Source organism: Corvus cornix, chromosome 2 (genome assembly GCF_000738735.6).
Source record: "Corvus cornix cornix isolate S_Up_H32 chromosome 2, ASM73873v5, whole genome shotgun sequence".
NCBI lineage: Eukaryota > Metazoa > Chordata > Aves > Passeriformes > Corvidae > Corvus > Corvus cornix.
In genome coordinates this window covers 43807538-43827379 of record NC_046333.1, presented here as the reverse complement: position 1 = coordinate 43827379, position 19842 = coordinate 43807538, and the positions used below count along the sequence as shown (strand labels likewise).

General features: G+C 40.2%; 1 protein-coding gene across 1 annotated transcript in view; it reads right to left on the bottom strand.

The window, feature by feature from the left end:
• RFTN1 (raftlin, lipid raft linker 1) overlaps window positions 1-19557 on the bottom strand; it is a 96977-nt gene extending 77420 nt beyond the window's left edge. The window contains exons 1-2 of the mRNA XM_039548519.1: window positions 19284-19557; window positions 8991-9146 (exon numbers count right to left, since the gene is read on the bottom strand). Of these exons, the coding sequence (XP_039404453.1) occupies window positions 8991-9135 (145 nt within the window). The 5' untranslated portion in view covers window positions 9136-9146; window positions 19284-19557. The remainder of the gene's footprint in view (window positions 1-8990; window positions 9147-19283) is intronic.
• Window positions 19558-19842: the final 285 nt, after the last annotated feature.

Below are 19842 nucleotides of genomic sequence, written 5' to 3'. Positions count from 1 at the left end.
GTTCGGTGCTTTTGGTATCTTAAGGTCAAGAGCAGTCGACACCAGTAGTTCCTTTTTTCTCTCAAAGGGGCTATGCTCCACTCAGGATGAACCAATTCTAAACCTTTTGTTTGCATGAGATCTTAGCCAAAAAAAAATAATTTATTTTGCAAAGATGTTAAGAACAATAATGCATAGGTTTTGTACATTATCTTTCGTCTGGATGGTTTCAAGGAATTTGTAGCAACAAGTCCTAAAAAGACTCAGCAGATTACTACAGTGATGACTCCTAATCACTTCTCTCCCACAATAAAACCATGAGGCTTTTACTATTTGAAGTAACAAGTTTGAAGTTACTTCGTCTCCTGCTACAGTTAAACACAGGGGAAGTTTTGCTTCTGAGAAAACAGGATTGGGCCCCTGTGGCTTGAAGAATTTCACCATTCCATCAGAAATGCCTGTCTGCCAGCCTTGCAGACTGCCAAGTCTGACTGCTTGGCTCTTGAACAGCATCAGGAGGAAGAAAACCACATGAAGATTGGAAAAATGTGCAAAGCCAGAGGCCAAAGAAAAGACACAGCCACTCAGAAAGATCATGTGCAGTTCCTGAGTTGCTGATAGAATGAAAAGGTTTATTGGAAGTTGAGAGCTCTTTTTAGACAGTATCTGTACTTTTCCATGATGCTAGGGAATTACAGCATTTGTGTAAACGTGATGTATGGAATGCATCTCTTGGAAGAACTCAGCAACTATGTTAAGAAGAACCTTGAGCTAACACAGCAGGTAAAATGAATGACTGCATGGTAAGAATGGAGTATTATAGGAACCCAATCTTCATTCTAAGAACGAGTGCAGACTAGAAAGTTAGCACCCACAAGACTATTGTGGCACACATTTTTTGACAACATGAAACATGTAAAAATAGAAAATCCTGCAGATGTTCCTTTCCTCCCTAGTCCATTTTTGTTTCACACACACCCATTGCCTAATACACAAGCAGAATCCACACAGAAAGAGTGGCTATGACATTGCTAGATGTACTTGGGATTCCATAAAAGCATCTAAAAGAAAACTGTTTCCAATCACAGGTTGAAAATACAGCTCCAAAATACATTCATACTCATATTCTTTAACATATTTAAGATGTTCTAATATACATACCATACTTTATCTAAGGTTTCATCTAGTCTATAATGTATTATTCCAACACAAAATAGCAGTGTCACAGTACAGCTGGATCTTGAGAGGACAAGAAATGCCAGCAAACTTTAGGCTTTTTTACATTTGAAATTATGTTAATGGTACAGCTTTTCTGCAGGTATGTAACTGTTAAGATATGGGCTAGGATAGTTAATTCATAATATTGACCAGCTTCTTGCTTTGAAGGCCATGATCTAGCCACCAGCACAATGGACTGCCCAGGACTTATTCCCAGTTCTGTCACAGTCATCACAGGACTTTAGATAAAGCTCTTCACACTTTCTATTGTGGTGTAATTAAGTGTAGCCATAAAGCAAAATTTAAGTGATTGAAAGGTCATATCCCCAGGAACTACCCCCTCAAATGACATATGTGTATAAAATACAATACATACCTGTGTCTGTGTACTGCACACCTCCCTGATGTGCAGATACAGAATATATATACGTTAGAAGAAAAAGTGTGTGCATGCAGTCTATTACAACAAGGATCTAGATGCAATAATTATGGAAAGTAGAGCTTCCATTTAGAAACTAAAATATGTCTCACAGTCATGCATCCTTATTTAAAAAACAGTAAAGTTCAAATCTAATGACTCTTTCCAGCAATTACATTTATGATGTAATTTATGGCATTTATTAAACTGCTAACATATGGAATGCTCCTTTTATGTCAAATTGCAAGTTTCCCAAGACACACAAGTGAGTTTTATAAACTGCTACAGCAGGAACATTTCATTCTGCTGTGATTTACAGTGGCAAGTCCTGAAGGGTTACTGGAGCAAACCAATGTTGAGGGTTTGATCCCTGCATGGGCCATTCACTTAAGAGGTAGATTCGATGATCCTTGGGGATCCCCTCCAATCCAGAATATTCTGTGATTCTCTATTGCTACCGACTGGAATTCACTTGGAACAGAAAACCAAGCCAAAAAATTTCATTTCTTCATATTTGCATCAATAGAAAGGACTGAAGCCCAGTTCCAGCAAAAGCCTTATGCTGATTCTTTATATCACATACATGTAATCAAACTAAGTTGAATGGGATATGTGCACGGACAAAGCTTTAGCAAAGGGGAAACATTAGCAGTATCTGGGCTACAAAGAAGTAATCCATTGGCCTCTCATGCTCATCATCTTTCTGCTCTGAACCTGCTACATATTTATCTGCTCTGAAGCACTGTTTTAGTCAGTTATAGATAATCTATACACAGTCTGGTTCAAGTTATCACATCTCATATATAACCTAACAATATTTTGCCATGCTAATTTTATTTCATCACTCCTGAGGACTAAATGGTGGTAACAGGCCTGGTCAACTTGAAATACAAAACTTGAATGCTAACTTAATTTATGTTCTTCTGCTTACAGAAATGAAAACAAAATTAAATAACTTCGCCAATGGGGAAATATTTGCTTTTACTAGTCTTAAATCTAGTAACACCTGCAAATGCAGAGTTGCAGGTTTTGTTCCTTTTTCAGTCACACAGCCACTTGCTTGGAGTTGTTTATTTTTTATGTTTGGTGTTTGGTTTTTTTTCCCCAAGTGAATGGTGAAGTGAAACAGAAAGCAGAAGTCAGTCACAAATAACTGCTTAATATAAAATAAAAATTACCAATAGGAAGAGAAGGTAAGCATTGAAATCAACAACAAGTACTATGTTCTACAAAAAAAAGAATTTCCTGACAAAAAATGCATACACATTTTACAGGAAAAATGCTTCTCTGTCCTCTACTTGCACACTTTCCAGTGCATGACACTTCCAATTCTGAATCAGACTTCTTTTCTTTTCCATGGGGAAAACTGAGGGGGTTTCTATTAATTTAAGCCTACACACGACTGAAATTTAATCTTAAATTAATGAAGCTTTCAGTATGGAGATTTTTTTAACTATTGATTCTACTACAATAATGCCCTCTACAAAGGTCCACCAACACATTATTTGTGTCTTGTATGAGGGAAAAAAAAAAACCCAATAAAAACCAAAAGCCCAGCCATAGCAGTTTTCATAACACTGTAGTAAGTGGTTTTTGAGCAGTATAACTGGCTCCAAAACACGATGGTGAGGTATCCATATGCTTGACAGAACTTGAAAGATAAATACACTTTTAAATTTTATATATATACATACATACATATATATATGGGTATGAGTGTGTGCGTATATATATATACACACACCCCCCACAAAATGCCTCAAATAAGAAGGTTTTATGTATGTAGTAAATTTGTTACACTAGGAGTACTGTCCTGGTAAAACACATGTCCTTAGACTAAAACACTTACAACATTCAAGCAAAAATATAGTGGGAATGTTAGAATGCAATTAATAACCTTATTTTTAAATCATTTTCTTCATTTTGATTTTTTTTTAACTAAAAATACAAATTCTTGACAATCAGGATAAAAACCATATGCTCATATATTCACATTATAACTTAAAAACTTCTTTGGGACATGTGAAGTATTGCTATTTTTCATTCCATCAAAACATCTGGATTTTAGTGGTTTTACAGCACAAATGGCTTGTTCAGAGTATAGCCTTTCCCCATTTAAAAAAATTTATACCCCATTCCATTCTCATCACATGGCTACCATATGTTTCATGCCAACTTTATTCAAGACCAAAACCTATCGTAACTCATCAGGCCGATGAATTAGTACAGGAATGTAAAGCAAAGCAGAAAAAAAAATAAAGATCCAATCAAGTCGGTCAAAAAAATTCCCCTAAATACCAAAAAATTCCACCCTATTCCGAGAAGTGAAGAGATAAATTACTATCAGATTCCTGTTTTTTCTCAGAAGGTCATCATAACCCAGGAGGTGAAAGAAAAGAAATAGAGGGTGAATAAGTTAGCTTAGTTTCTGTATCATCTGTCATTGCAAGTACAGTTTTCCAAAATAAGTAGATCAAAAAAGAGCAAGAAAGGAATGCAGATTACTGGAATACTTCTCTTTCCAACAAAATAACAAAACGTAACAACCAGATTACCCCATGGAGTCACTGTTGAAAGCATGGTTGCTTTAAATTAAGACTATTCCATTTGCCAGCACATAGCCTCCTGAGATTTGCCCACCATTTGCCTCTTATTTCCAATAAAACTTGGAGATAGCAGAGGTTCAAGATGATCTTATTCATCTCCTTTTATTTAAAAGGAGAGGGATGCAAAATAGAAACAATTTTTTACTTTTGGGCAGGTGATACAATCTTTTGTTGTCTGGGGTTTTTTTCAGTAAAGGCCTGAAGTATATAGAGTAGACCCTAATTCATCTCTTCCAGCTTTGTAGCAAAAGGTTTGCTGCAACTGTCTTTTATTTTCCTTGATTTTTTTATTGTTATAAAATTCAATCATTTCTACTTAACATTAGTATTGTCTCTAAGGCAGTGAGAAGACATTTCTTCTGACATTTTGCTGAACCAGCAACAAGCCACCCAATTCACAAATATAGTAATGTCTTCTTCACAAGTAAAAATGTGTGATGATTTTATTGATTTACTGTGGGTGAAAACTGGCGTGGTGAGGGAGAAGAGCAGCCCATAAGCTTTGGACAGTACAGATGACTAAAGAATAGAACACAGGATGACACTGTCAAGGGACAACATGGAAGACAGACCAGGATTTCTTGGAAGAGGCCACCTTAGCAGAAACAAGAAAGATCAGGCTCATAAGCAGATTTATAAAGCCAACAGCTCAAAACAAGTATGCCCACCTCAACTCTAAAATGTCTTAGGAAAGTGCCCCTTACTCCTCAAATGCCAATCTACACTAGATAGCCCTTTGCTGATAGCAATTTTCCCCACTTTTTAAAAAAGTAAAGGACAGTGGCAAATCTAACCACTTTGATTCTGGAGAACCATGTGGATTATTAGTGTTGCGGCACACAATGGAAACCGATGGGTTCTTCATAGCCTGTTTTCCTTGAAAGCTTGGTAAATATTTCCCTAGACACTTCACTTTCAAGTAAATCAATTTGCAACACTGGGAAACATAAAAATGAAGCTTACACTTGCAACCTTAATTCTGTCTTTTGCATCTATGCACTATTTATAGAGTACTCAAGTAAGTGATCAAACACTATTTTCCACTGGACACCTGCATCAGTGCAAAGCAAGGCAAAAGTTTAGAAAATAATAAAAAAATGTAATAAAGGAGCATATTTCCTTACATTCTTTTAGCTGTGTATGTCAGAAGGTAAACAGTAACCAAAGACAGCAAGCAAGTGAAGTTTCTAGCTAACATTCCAGAAAAATTATCATCAGGACAGTATTTTATCCCTGTTTTCAACAGAGTGATGCTAAGGGAATGAGCATTGCCAGAAGGTCGAGGGAGGTGATGCTCCTGCTCTGCTCAGCCCTGGTGAGGCCACATTTGGAGTGCTGTGTCCAGTTCTGGCCTCCTCAGTGTAAGAGAGACATGGAGCTCCTGGAGCAGGTCCAGCAGACAGCTACTAAGTTGGTCAAGGGTCTGGGGAATCTTTCTTACAATGAAAGGCTGAGGGAGCTGGGCCTGTTCAGCCTCAAGAAGAGGCAACCAAGAGGGGAGCTCATTAACGTGCATAAAATATCTAAAGGGTGGGTGTGAAGATGATGGAGCCAGGCTCTTCTTCATGGTGCCAACCAGTAGGACAAGAGGCAATGGGCAGAAACTGATGCACAGGAGGTTCCATCTAAATACGAGACAGAACTTCTGTACTGTGCATGTCGGAGCACTGGAAGAGATTGCTCAGAGAGCTTGTGGAGTCTCCCTCACTGGAGATGAAATTCAAGAACTGCCTGGACGCAATCCTGTGCAATGTGCTCTCAGATGGCCCTGCTTGAGCAGGGAGGTTGGACCAGATGACCCATTGTGGTCCCTTCCAACCTCACTCACTCTGTGATTCTGTGAGTTCACAATAGTGTGAGCTGATTTAAAGAAGGTCCTATTTCTCTTCCTGACAATATACTGCCTCCACTTCTACCAACTCCAGAATTCTTCAGACCCTTCCAGAAGACACAGATACAGCCAAGGATAACCAAACAAAAACACCATATAACCTGCCAGATACATGAGTTAAATCAGCTCATAGAACTGATAAGAGACAAGAGAGGGGAGCAGTATTTCCCCATATATAGCTGCAAAATCTTACATCTGCCTAGCTGCCAGACAAAGTGCACTTTAAACATGAGCCACATTCTGGAACTGATCTCTGATTATCTGGGTATCAGATTTGGAAATAGATGCAGTTCTAAACTGCAGATATGACCAGCATCCACCTTTATGTCTGAAGTCAACAAGAATTGCTTTTGGAACACACGAGGACATGCTAAGAACTTGGGAAACTTCTGGCAGTAACCTGTGAATTAGCTCCCACTTGCAACACGGAGATATTCACATCCTTCTTACCATTAAGATTAAACACTTGTGAGAGATACAGTTATCAGAGCAATCAACACTATAGAAAAGCTACAGAGAAATATGAGTACCTGTCTGCACTGCCAGGCTCACTAGTCTTGTAAATAAGGCCTAGCATAAGAATACAATAAAATACTCTGTCGACATTCATAATTTAACATGGCTTATTCTTAAAATCCAGTGAAGGAGAAAACCTGTGGAAAAAATGAGACACACACATGCTGGAACAGCTAAAGTAGCTTCACAGAAGACAGGCTTCACAATCTAAATGTTCTTTTTACACAGCTAGGAGCATTTCACTCATAGAAGCCTCTGAATCCACACAGATTTAGGTGAAACACTTATTGTTAATGCTGGTTATCTGCAGAGATTATTTCTCAGCAAAAACATAAACGAACCAGTGATGATGAGAAAAACCTGGAATGCCACAACACTACATAGTGCAACATAGGCCTTCACACAGCCAGTGACTACAACAGGGAGGGAGCTGCCAATCCTGAGAGCACACAGTCATAGGTGGTACTATGGAAAAAGAGCAGGAACAACAGCTCCATCCCCTCCACATCTACCTATCTGCTGACATGTTCAGAGACTGGAGTGATGGGGAGACAACATGCCAAAGCAGAACTCAATGGAGCTGGAGAGTTTATGCTATTTGGCAAACTGAAGAACCTGATAGAAGTACTTCTGCTAACAGTCTTTTTGAAGCCACACCTCCTAAAATCGTAATATAACAATCTATGATGAGTAAGAAGAATGTACACAAGTATACTTTACAACAAACCTATGCATTTAATCAGACTTGGAAAGCCTGGGTTTAATTTTTTGCTCTTTACCAGACATCCTCTGTGCCTGCGGCAAGTCACATTGCTACCACAAGTACTGATTCTTTCTCCATAGAGTGCCAAAGATGAGACTTCATGAGACAACAGGGGAATGCACATGCTAAAATTTGAGAGACAGACAGAATGATGAATATTCCAGAAAAGCCCACGGAAGTGTGTCCTCAATATTAATTCATTTTCGCTAATGACACAACTTGCAATACATCTCAGTAAAAGCTGTCAAACTATCAGAGGACACAAACAGCTCACTTTGAAATAAAAACACATAAATGTCGAAACAACTGCAATACATAAACAGGAAAAAAATTCCTCTACCACTTGCTTGGTGCTCTCAATAACAGCAGTGCATCCCAATTAGCGTATCAAAAAACATAAGGGAACACAAACACAGAAGACAGGCACTCTAAGTCTGCAAAGACAAAATTTCTCAACTCTCACACTGCCTACAAGAACACAATCCTGTCAAACCACCTATTCCAAACCTCCACCATTTCAAACTCAAGTTTACTTGCAGCAGGTTTTAAGACCCAACAAATTCCCACTACTCTGGGCTGACACACTGAGCTGCACAAGGTGCCTCACCAAGCGACACACCAACAGCTCTTTGTCTCGCACTGTGAGAGACGCACGCTCTGGCTTTTCCTTTGACCTGACTTGCAAAACAAGAGAAGTCACAGCACACTGCAGGGCAAGAGCACAGAGGCTCTACCTGGCATCCTGCCAGCCAGCTCTAGCAGATTTTGGTACTGTGTTGTTTTCTATATAGCAGGAAGCAGGTCCCAGCCTTCTGCTCAAGCTTCCAATTCCCAAATGGTGTGAGGAGTAATTGCTTGTAGAACAGGCTAATTCTGAAGTGAAAGAGGACACAGGCAATGGTGTGAGCAATACTAGCAAAGAAGCCTGATGTCAATCACGAAGGCAAAAAATGGAGTATCTGTGGATTGTCACGAGAATTAAAACAAGACTATTTCAGACAGAAGAGAAAAAACAAGGTAAAAATTGCATGAGACTGAACTTCACCCCTTTGATGTTTTAGGTCTTTAGTGTCTCCCACTATCCTGTTTCTACCTACATGGATGCATCTGTAAGTATCTGTAACCACCTAAGAGTTATTTATGGCTAGCTACTAAAACTGAAAACACTAACTTCAGCCTCCCAAAATACCTCTGACAGAGCCCAGAGAGCACAAGGGAAAGAAGAAAAAAGTAAAGTATACAACCTTGCAGACCTGAATTGCTTTATCATATCAAAGTTGGATAAAATGTAAATTAGGGAAACAAACATCCACATCAGAGTAAAAAAACAAACAAAAAAATTCAAGAAAACAAAACAGAAAGGGGAAGGGTAAAAGAACATAAAATCTGATAACCTGTAACTACCTGTAAGGCTAAAAATTAACACAAAATTCTCCCTAAGATCTCTGCATGGAAGCATTGTGACTGAAGAGGAGGCATTTACTTAGAGAAACTTAAGACATTTTAAGAACTTAACTACTATTCAAAAAATATCATGAAGCAATTAACACATATATTTTAATAGAAAAAAAAATCTAAAGAAAAATACTGTGTACTTACTATCATTTAGTGTTGTGAAGTCCAAGAATCGATATTCGTAGCAAACATCTATCTTGGTTTCTACCTGGGGCCTCTTCAAAGTTGAATAGATATTACCAGGTCGTTTTTCATCATGCTTCTCTAGTTTGTTCAATCCACAACCCATTTCAGCAGTTCCTGATACAAAGAGGTAGGGAAAAGGGAAAATGCATAAAATGATTAATTTTGAGGGGTTTTTTTCTGGTTTCATGCCCCACACTAGTACATTATGGTGATTTTTAATTTTTAAATACAAGCTACCTACAAACTACATAAAATTGTATAATCAAATAAATGCTCAGATAGTAACTGAAGTATATACTACTCAGATCTACCCCCAGGCATACTATTATTTTATTGGAAAATTGACAGTTTAATTTATGTACTTTGCATCTTTCAAATGTATTCAACAGTACATCTGAAAGACATATATTCCATTATAAAAAAAGTAGCTGAAAATGCAAAATAACTTGCTAATATTAAGGTTGTCAACTTAATAACAATTTCTATATATGCAGTTACTAAGAGAGCACCTAGTATTAACTTTTACACAGATCTCTGTAGCATTCAAATTAATATCTAGCCTTGTAATTCAACGGAAAAAGCAAGTCCTCTCTGCAGAGAACTACCTGCATTTACAAAACAACCTCACTTCCTCCCACCTCATTTTTTTAGGAACTAATGGGACTTTACAGACTCTGTCTTCAAAACAGAAGAGGCACCTGGCCACAGAACTGCACTAGATAAATCTAGTTGTCTTTTAACAAGCTGCCAGCCCACAACATATTAAAGGATTACTCCTGACAACCATGCCTGCTACACATTAAATGTTTCTCAGTATCCTGCACATTACAGCTCATCTGAGTAGGAAATAATGGAATAATTACTTGGTGAAAATATCCAGATGATCCAAACCCTCTAATTCCTCTCAACAACACTGGTGGGGCTTCAGGCAAATTATTTCAACCAGCAGCAAGAATGAAAAATACAAGTATGAAGACACCAGGTAGGCACCTGAGGTTTTTCATTACAACCCACCCAACACCATGCCTCCGCCTACATGGAGAAATTCATGCTCTGGGGACAGGGCGGGAAATGCAGAACAAACGCTCAGTAACAAGGAGTGGCTCCCACAGGCCACTCCAGATACTTCAAGGCATGGGGTCCATTCAGTGTAAACACACTGCATAAAGCATTAGGAAGGTCAGTGTCACAGCCACCCTGCAACCTCTGACAGACAGCAGTGAGCACCTGAGAAAGTTCAGTCACAGATTAGGGTGATTACCTTGACAGCTAATAAACCTAAAGCAGAGAATGAAAACCTTGTTCAGGTTCACCTTCTCCAAAGAGCTGTTTGTAAGCTTATGCCACAGCTCCATCCCCCAAAAGCTTAGAAAGTTAGTCAAATGTACAGCCCCAACGTATTTGGAAACTACTTGCAGAAAATTATCTACATTTTTATTTATACTATGCTTTAACTTGTATAAATTTTGTCCCTCCCTCATACTTCCTTGTGAAATCATTCTTATTAATAGTTCCCAAATCCCTTGCTGTATTTTGCTATGATAAATGCACTCAAGTCCTATTCTGCCATTTCCTAGACAGGATCTCTGCTCCCTTCATCACCCCACTCACTCTCATTTGCATCACTGTTCTCATTTCTCTACATGAACACAGGTGGCCATGTGCTCAAAATGAGATCTTAACAAAGCTTATGAAAATAACATTCACACTTCCCTGCCTCTACTGCAAATAATACACCTACTGCACCTAAAATCATCATTCACAGCTGAATCATCACCTTCACAGTTTACTGTCAGCTTCCTAGCAGACAAAGAACCTGTTTCTCCTCATTTTTATCCAACACGACTGAGAAGTTTCCAACTCATCCCTCATAACTTGGCTCTATTTCTTTGCACTTCTACTGCTCAGTAATAGTCTTACCCCATTCTCCAACACCCTTGGAAGAAGGAGCTGGAAGTCTTTCTGGGCTCAACAATACCACCCACCTTCTTATCATGTGCGAAGTCCATAAATGCACACCTACATCCTCCTAAAAAGGCCCTAATAAATAGATCAAAATAGGACTGAATGACACATTGAACTTGAAAAAAAGTAACATAGTAAATACTTGATCATACAGAACCCGGAAGAAGAAAAAACATTTGCTATAAAGACCACTAGCATTGAGAAAAAAGGATGATGTGCCATTTGTATTCCTGATGTTTCAATATTTGGTGGATGCATCCAGCAGAAAACAACCTTCCCTGATTATTTTGAAAGAAAGATAAAAACTACTTTAACAATTTCTATCAATGAAATCAAGGTTTGCAGACTCAATTTTTTTTTTTTTAATTTGGAATTTAAGGTTAAAAATCCTCATGATCATTTTACGTTCTCAAAGTGATACTTTCCACCTTTTTTTTTAATATGGTAACTATTACCATTAAAGGATTATTCTTTCATATATACAGCAGTTTCTTCTTTTGCCTGTGCAATATTATTTGCTTCAGTCTAAAATGTTATTTTAATATATAAACATATGTTGCATATTAATGAGCCTAACAATACACCAGGTATTTTTCCATTAACTATAATGGAACACATCTAGCAGTATGCTTGTGCTAGTGAAGAATTAAGATAGCAGAAAGTGTTAGCAAGTGTACCAAATTTCTTGTTTCAGCGATGGCCCAGTAACTCTTACACATCATAAGTACACAGGATTTCGTAATAAAAAATTCCATTTCAGAGGTCATTCTGCTGCAGTGCCTGCAACCTTTAGTTGTACAAACAGTCTGAAATCCACAGGACTCTTAGACAGTGATGGCTGCAGAAAGAGGCCTTGGGGACTCTGCATTTCACATCACGGAGAGTTTTGCATTCTTTCCCAAACTGGGGTGAAAGTGCTAAAAAATAAAAGCCTGTGCTTCCAACAGCAGCCACAGACACTCTCCCGTGCATCTCCAGCAAACATTTTCTCAGCCTTTTGGAGAAAAACTCTTCTCCCCTCACAGCCCATGTGAGCAATGACCTCAGCAAACAGAGACAACCCTCAAGCCATTCAGCATGAGCTACCTGCCCACTTGGGGGTGGACTGAAAACATGCTTTTTTTGGTATTAATTCCCTGAGTGACTGCTTACTAGAAGACTGATTTTCCTTTTTGTGCTGTTTAGCTAAAACTTCAATCAGTATCCTTGAGGATAAATGCTTTCTCACATTCTGTTAAGTATAGGCAGTTATGTTACTTAAAGCACGCATATGGAAAAGGTTGATGAAAAAAGATGCTTTCACTTGAAAAAAATGAGGAATCGGGGGAAAGAAATTGAGTTTCACAACATCACAATCTTTTCCACAGTAATTAGAATAAAAGTGCTACAGCAGTAGAAAACAAACCTTAATAAAGGTTCTACTTTAACACAGGAGTCTAAACACTAAAATAAATCCACAGACATAGGAATACTTAAAAGCTTTCTCAAATATAGTGATGATGTGTGTAGGACAAGTCATCATTCAATCACCAAATTCTGCTCAAAGTTATCCCACAAACATCCTTCTGGGACAGCTTGCTTTATAACCTTTCAAAGGCTTTTAACATCAGTTATTACCCTTTTCCTTTCCTTGGCAGCAAAGTTAGTGCTGTTCAGAGTCTTCCCACCATCATCTGAAAAATATCTCCTTGCTTTTCAGTTACAAATCTACTTGTCAACAGGACATTATTCACCTTCTTAATTTTCTACATTGCAGTTATCAAAGAGTGCTGTAATAAATGTTTGTAACTGATGCATTCAAAGTAATCTAAACCCACTTCAGTGCATGTTTTCAGAAGGTGTATTACTTTGCTGTAAGACCTGCTTAAGGTTTCCATACTACAGATTTATCCTCACTTTCTATACCTGCATGTGAATTCCACTTTCTTTTATTCATATTAAACCAAAATATTATCACTAATATTCACTTTTTAGTAAATTGAAAAACAATCCTTCAAAGACACTGCCAAATTTTCAACATCTTCTTGCTCTGCGGTAGGTCCTAAGATAAACATTTTCTTTTGCATTAATGCAGAAATTAATTATCAACTCAGTAGTTCTATACTTAGAAAAAAAAACTTGAAAAAGTAACATTTAATGAAGAACATTAACCCCTAAAATTAAGATTTAGCTATAGGCTTTTACAATTACACATGCCAGAAAAACTAATTCTGTCCACAAACTCACTTAGACTGCAAATTAACCTTACACGTGCTCTATGATCTTGTTGATCTCAAACCGTTCATATGTTCAGCCACATGATGATAAAACTAGAACTGAAACCCAAATCACACAATAGATTGGGTTTTTTTAGTCTGTATCTTCACTTTAATTCCACAAAGCATCAAAAATAAAAGGCATGCCAAGCTGCAGAACAGCAGCAAAGACTAGTCAATTAATTTTTAAGTTTATCTTGTGAAGGACAGCAAAGACCTTCACTGCTTAGGAAAGGAGCAGCTTGCTTCTGCAAACTGAGTTCAAAAATTTAACCCAGGATTTGTACATCCCAAACAAACACCCAACTCACAAGTCACAGAACAAGCCTCTTGCTGCTACCACCTCTTCCTCCTCCCCGGTACTGTCCTTCAATGTGTATTTTAGGAGCAGAGGAGCTCTAAGGAGCATCTGGAGGTACACGAGAGAAACTCATCCCAGCATGGCAAATGACCTGCCCCTGAATGCTCCTTCTCAATACAAGTTTTATTGAAACTGGTACCATCCTTTGCCAAGAAAAAAAGCCAAAAAATTACAACAAATTGTAGACATCAAGAAAAAAAAAAAGCCAACAGTATTTCCACTTTTAATCTCCTCTGTGATCCATGAAAATGAATGTATCTTGAATATATCATAGGAATTTTTACAGCTCTTTTAGAGATGCGTCAAATGCTCAACTGATGATATCTGAATTTAAGCTTTGCTAAAATACCCTCTTGCAGCTTGGGTTTGCTTTCTCACATTGCTAGTGTATGTTCAAAATAGATTAAATACAACAAGTTCAGAATTAGCAAAGAGCAAGGATAAAATAATACCATGTAGCTAACAACTTATTTTCTTGTTAACAGTGATTCAGGCCCCAGGATTTCTTTTCAGCAGAAAAAGAGCACAAAGAAAAAAAAGGAAAAAAAACCCTTGCCTTCTATCTGGTTTTCTTTGGAGGTATACTGGGGAACAAATGAGGCTAATTTTCTGATTTATTGATCCATCCTTTCACAAAACTCCATAACAATCTATCTCCATGGAATAATAATGAAAATTACACTGAAATGTAGCAGAACCACATGGCTAATGGAAGTTTGAATAGATTACCAGAATAAGTAATTTAAGGGATGTTTATCAACTAAGTACATATTGGCTAAATAGTTTATTTCAACTAATCAATGCATGATGTCAATGACTACTTAGAGGGATGATTTGAAAATAATTCCAAAACAATTCTTTTAAATACTTATGGTTTTAGAGTCAACTGCTAACTGAATATTCTAGCAAGTGTGTAAGTGAAATACACTACCATCCGAAATTGGAACAAGGTAATTTCAGTGCTTACAATGGCATCCAAGGAAAATGTGCTGTATGGAAAATTAATGCTTGTCAGCTTGTTTTTAAGCAAAATTAGTAAGAACAAGCTTGCTTGCATTAACATATTTAAAGCTTTTATTGGCCAGGACTAGTGAACGTATTTTGTAAGCTTTATCATGAATTAATTTATTTTTTAAAATACATATCCTAGGTTACTGCTAATGTTCTTTTCCCAAAATTATGGAATATAGTATTCTTACTGATGAATGCAGCAGCTAGAAAACAAGATAACTGCAACCTATTAATAGGTTTTCTCTCTTGATTTTGTTTAAGGCCTTTCATCCTCATTCTTCCTTCCATGGGTAATACTTAGGTACCTCACAGGGATGCTAGAAGGCATTTACAAATAATTACAGGACTTCACATTTGTTGTGCAGTAATGAGACATGCTTATTTTCTTAAACCCTCACTTCTGCAATCCTGACCTTTCCATTTTCAAAATAATAAGCACTTCATGCTTAGTTCACTTGCTGGCATGTGGTCACTTAATTCTTGCATCCTTCCCAGTCTACAAAACACCAGAGTGTTTAGTCCCCCACTCGGCTCTCAACAAACCCTGAGAGAGCTTGCAAATTATAGTCAAGTCTCTTTCCTACCATAGTTAAAGCAATGAAGCAGAGGAGGAATAACAAGGAAAAAAAACCAGCATAACTGAAGCAGAGAATTAAAAACACCAAACCAGACAAACTGGGTGTACAGGTAAACAAAGAAAGCAGAATAGCATGCAGGATGATGCTTTGTTAGTTGCCAGGAAAGTGCCATGTTCCTGACTTCTCCTCATTTTTTCCCACCCTGGCTTACCACTGCACAGGTTTTTTTGTCAGATTATGACACTTAAGAGGGAAATTCCTTACCAAGAGATACCCACTTGGTCTTTTTTTTTCCCAACAGTATTACCATCCAGGAAGATATGTAAGCATATATTCAACAATACTGCAATAATTTTCATTTGTAGGGAGGGACCTGTACTTAAGTAACTAATGTTTACCAAACAATTTGAAACATTCTGAAATACTTATAGACACAAGGAACAATTACCATAAATCAGTCCCATCTCTTGTCAGATGTTACAGCTGACCAATTCTTTTTCACCATATACTTATAAATTTGACCAGTAGCTGATAGGATTTTAGACTTGAGGCTGATAACTAAATCTCAGCTTACAGGAAGGTTGGTGAAAGAATAATCCCAGATTTATCCTTTATGATTGATTTGATTTAAATTAAACTGCAGAGCAACCCAAGTAAATCTGCAATTAAGATCTTCTATTTCAAAAAGCAAATCTCAAAAACTAAGGAATTCATTAGTGAGATGAACAGGAATGAGCAATCAGAGGATGTGAGTACAGGGGAGGTCTGGAACATGTTTGAACTACAATATGAGTATCTGCAGAACTTGGAACCCAAGAAAGTGACAAGAGAATTCATAAGAAGGTTTCCAGACACAATGAGATGAATTACCTAATAAATAAGGAAAGGTAGAATAAGCAGAGAGCTTAAGGGACAGGAACAAAGTTCAGCAGAGGAAACTACAGTCTCGGATCAAGAAACACAAGCATAAAATGAAATGTGCCAGAAGCCAAGGCAAGTAGGAGAGGCCAAAGATACCACAACTCAACAGAAGCAGAACACAAATCAGGACTAATCTGGATTCATACCAAGAAGTCTGGAAGACCTGGCATGATGAACTGCAGCCCCAATTGCTAGAATTAAAAACCAAACTACTGCATCGGGTTTGGTACTGTCTCCCAGGGAGACAAGAAAATGTACTGACTACACAAAAAAACCCAGAGAAAAACATAATTTGGCCAATTAAGACAATTGCTAGTCTAGCTTCCAGAGTTTCTAAGCTTAAGGAAGAAAGCAAAGAAATACATGGATAAATACAATAAAGATTCAGTAAAGTTAGAACAGACTACCCTGACAGGTCTTGTATACACAAGTCACAAAGAAAGCAGAGCACTAGCATGCAGCATGTCAAATACACGCCAGCACGATAACGCGATTTCAACAAACTCTTATTAGGTGCTATTGTTCTTAATGCAGTATTCACATCACTGACTTGGGCTCGACTCTGCTGCCCTGCATAACACACTTTGCTCTGTGCTGTCTCTGGGTCTGCAAGTCACCAGGCCACCTCTGTGGGCTCCCTGCCACCAGCCCCTCTCTAGGGAAACAGAGCTGGTTTGTGTGGGGGTGTGTGTGTGTGCACATGAGCAGCAGGGTGGGAGGTAGAGGAGCAAACAGGATCAAAGAGAACTGGTGGAGGAGCAAGGCAAGTGTTGTGCTAGCGGTGGGGAGCAATGTGAGGAACAGCAGGCTGGTGGGAGACCCTTGCTTTCCACACCACCCACATCACCCTGTAACACTCATTCAAAATATTTAATACTTGATGATACCACTCTGCTGTCTTTCAGTACAGCAAAAGATTCAGATAATACCACATCTTTCTACAAAGTACTTTTAGGCGGTGTGGTTTTGGTCAAGATAACAAAGTGTTAATGTCACTGAACAATGCACAGATGAAATTTATGCCAAAATACCATGTGCAAATGTTCAAGAAAGTTGTGTCCATGTGACAACAGGAGACTACCAGGATGCTAATAAAGACTAGAGAACTACTCTCAAGAACACGAAGAGAAATCACAGCAGCTTAGAAAATAAAGACTGAATGAACCTGACAAAAGCATGAATAGGAATGTTAGATATTAATCCAGCTTTCTTGAACCCACAGAAAACAGGCATGAGAAACCGATGCATATTGCAATGTATGCACAGCTGCTTAATGACAGTGAGTAAAACCATGATAAAACACAAAACTACAGACTTAACAGTCCTGTGTTTACTGCCTTCTTCTAGTTTGCCACAGAGTAAAACCCCAGTCAACTGATGAAGGCAAAAGGTAAAGTGGACCACTAGTGCCAGGCATGGAGTTTTGGGATCTCACATCAAGTCAGGGATGGAATAATAGTTATGTGAATACCTTTTACTTATTTCAAATAGAGATATCATCAACTTTAATTTTTATTTTTCACAAGTCTGTGACCCCAGCTTTTCCACTACAGAGTCTAAGACCAGTTCATTACACCCAATATGGTATTTGTGTTTCCCAGTACCACAGCTCAGAACTCCCCTCATATTTAATCACAGCTGTATATACTCATTTCATGCTACATTCTCATTCTCAGACCGGGGAATGCCAGCATTCAAGACGTGGAAAGCCCCTTGTCTAATTTAACCTACTTGAGGTTAAGCTAGATTCCTAAAACAACCCTTCATTCTGAGACTTTTATTTTTCCCTAAAAAAACCAGAAATTAAATACACAAATGTGACCACTAGCATTGTGAAAAAGGGTAATTGATAACTTGTTATTCAATACCAGGACCTGAAATGGATTGTATTCTTTAAAAATAAAATATAAAAATAGATGTATAAAAAGATCTCCCCGTGTGAGCTAGAGGCCAAATACATATTGATAAGGTTATTCTCCTACAAAATAAATAAATAAATAATTTTTTTTTTTAAGGGAATAAAAATTGAAGCAGCATACAACTAGACCACAGCTTCCAAACTTTGGCTGGAAATATTAAAGAACATTCTGCATAACAGGTATAATTATACTTTCATTATTTTAAATCCAGCATTCACTTTAGCACAACAGCCACCCCGACTAAGACTCCAGCACCCTCCCCGTCCTGCCACACAGCAGCCTCTGGTTCAGCTCGTTCCCTGGTCCGAGCTAGAAGCGCTCTGGAGGGAAGCACGCTCAGGCGTAATGGAGAACAAATGTCTCCCATTAATTATTTGACTAAGCCGAAAGTATCAAAGAAGAACTGTAAAGTCCATCCAACTAAATTCTCCTTTTCCAGAGATACACAGGCAGTAAGAAGAGGCTGTTGTGACAAGAACTCAGACAAACCAGAGGCAAGAGAGATGTATTTCATACTCTGACGTACAAATGCTGAACCGTGGTCACCCTGCCTCTTTATATTGTAAGAAAACCGTGCTGAAACAATATCGAGAACTCAAAAAGGCAATAAAATTGGAAAACAGCGACTGTAAAATCCCAGACCCCAGCCAGCCACACGATGGCACGGCACCGCCGCCTCCAGGTGCCCGGCATGTGAGGAGCGGCGCCGGGCTGGGCGGGCAGGCGGGCGCCCACCCGGCTCCCCTCAGAGCTCTCTCCTCTCCCGGCTATGCCTCACCGCGGCGGGGGCTGGACACGGATAACCATCACTGGCTGGAAGCGACTGCCAGCGATGCCTCCTCGGTCCGCCCCGGCCGCGGGCAGCCCGGCGGTCTCCGCACCCATGGGCTGACAGGACAGCACCGCCCGCCGGCCCCGCCGCCCTCCCGGACGGGCTCCGCTCCGGCCCCTCGGCAAGACCGCAGCGGGCGGACCTTCCGGAGCAACTGCACAGCCCGAAACCTGCCCGGGGAGCGGGCAGGAGGCAGTGCTCCCCCGCGCCGGGCTCCAGGAGCTCCTCCAAACCCGGGCACGCCGGCCAGCCCGCGCCCTGCTCCGAACTTCGGGAGCCAGAGGACCACGACGAGTCGGAGCCCCGGAGCGGCTTTCCCCGCTCCGGCGCACCAACCCTGCCCGGCAGCAACCCCCTCCCGCCCCCTGGCCAAGTTTGCCCGCCGAGCCGGAGGGGTGCGCGGCGGTACCTGGGGCAAGCGGCGGGCGAAGCGCAGCCCAGCGGTGCTGAAGGATGCCCGGCGGGCGGAGACGGCCGGCCCCGCTGACAGCGTTTCCTCCTCCTACTCCGGCTGTCGCCCGCGCCCGCCCGCCGCGCTCCGGGGCCGCTCCCCCCTCGGCTGCGCGACAGGGACGTGCCGGGGCAGCGCCGCGCCGCCACACGGCCCCGCCGCCCGGCACAAAGTTTGCTCGGCGCAGCCCGGGGCGGCGGCTCCGCTCCCGCTCAGCCCGGCCGGGGGCCGCGGCCACTTCCTCTTCCTCCGAGCGGCGGCGAGAGCCCCGCGCTCAGCCCGAGCCGCGCAGGGATGGGGCAGCCGCGCTTCCCGCTCGCTCCAGCAGCACAGCCCAAAGGCGGATTGCTCCGCCCGCCGGCCAGGGCGGGAAGTCCCCCACGCACTGCCCACCTCAGCCCCGGCCCCGGCCCAGCTCCCCTGTACTCCCCCCATCATCGCTGATGATACAAAACCGGGAGGAGTGGCCGATACCTCGGAGCCTTGTACGGCCTTTCAGAGGGACCTCGATAGGTTG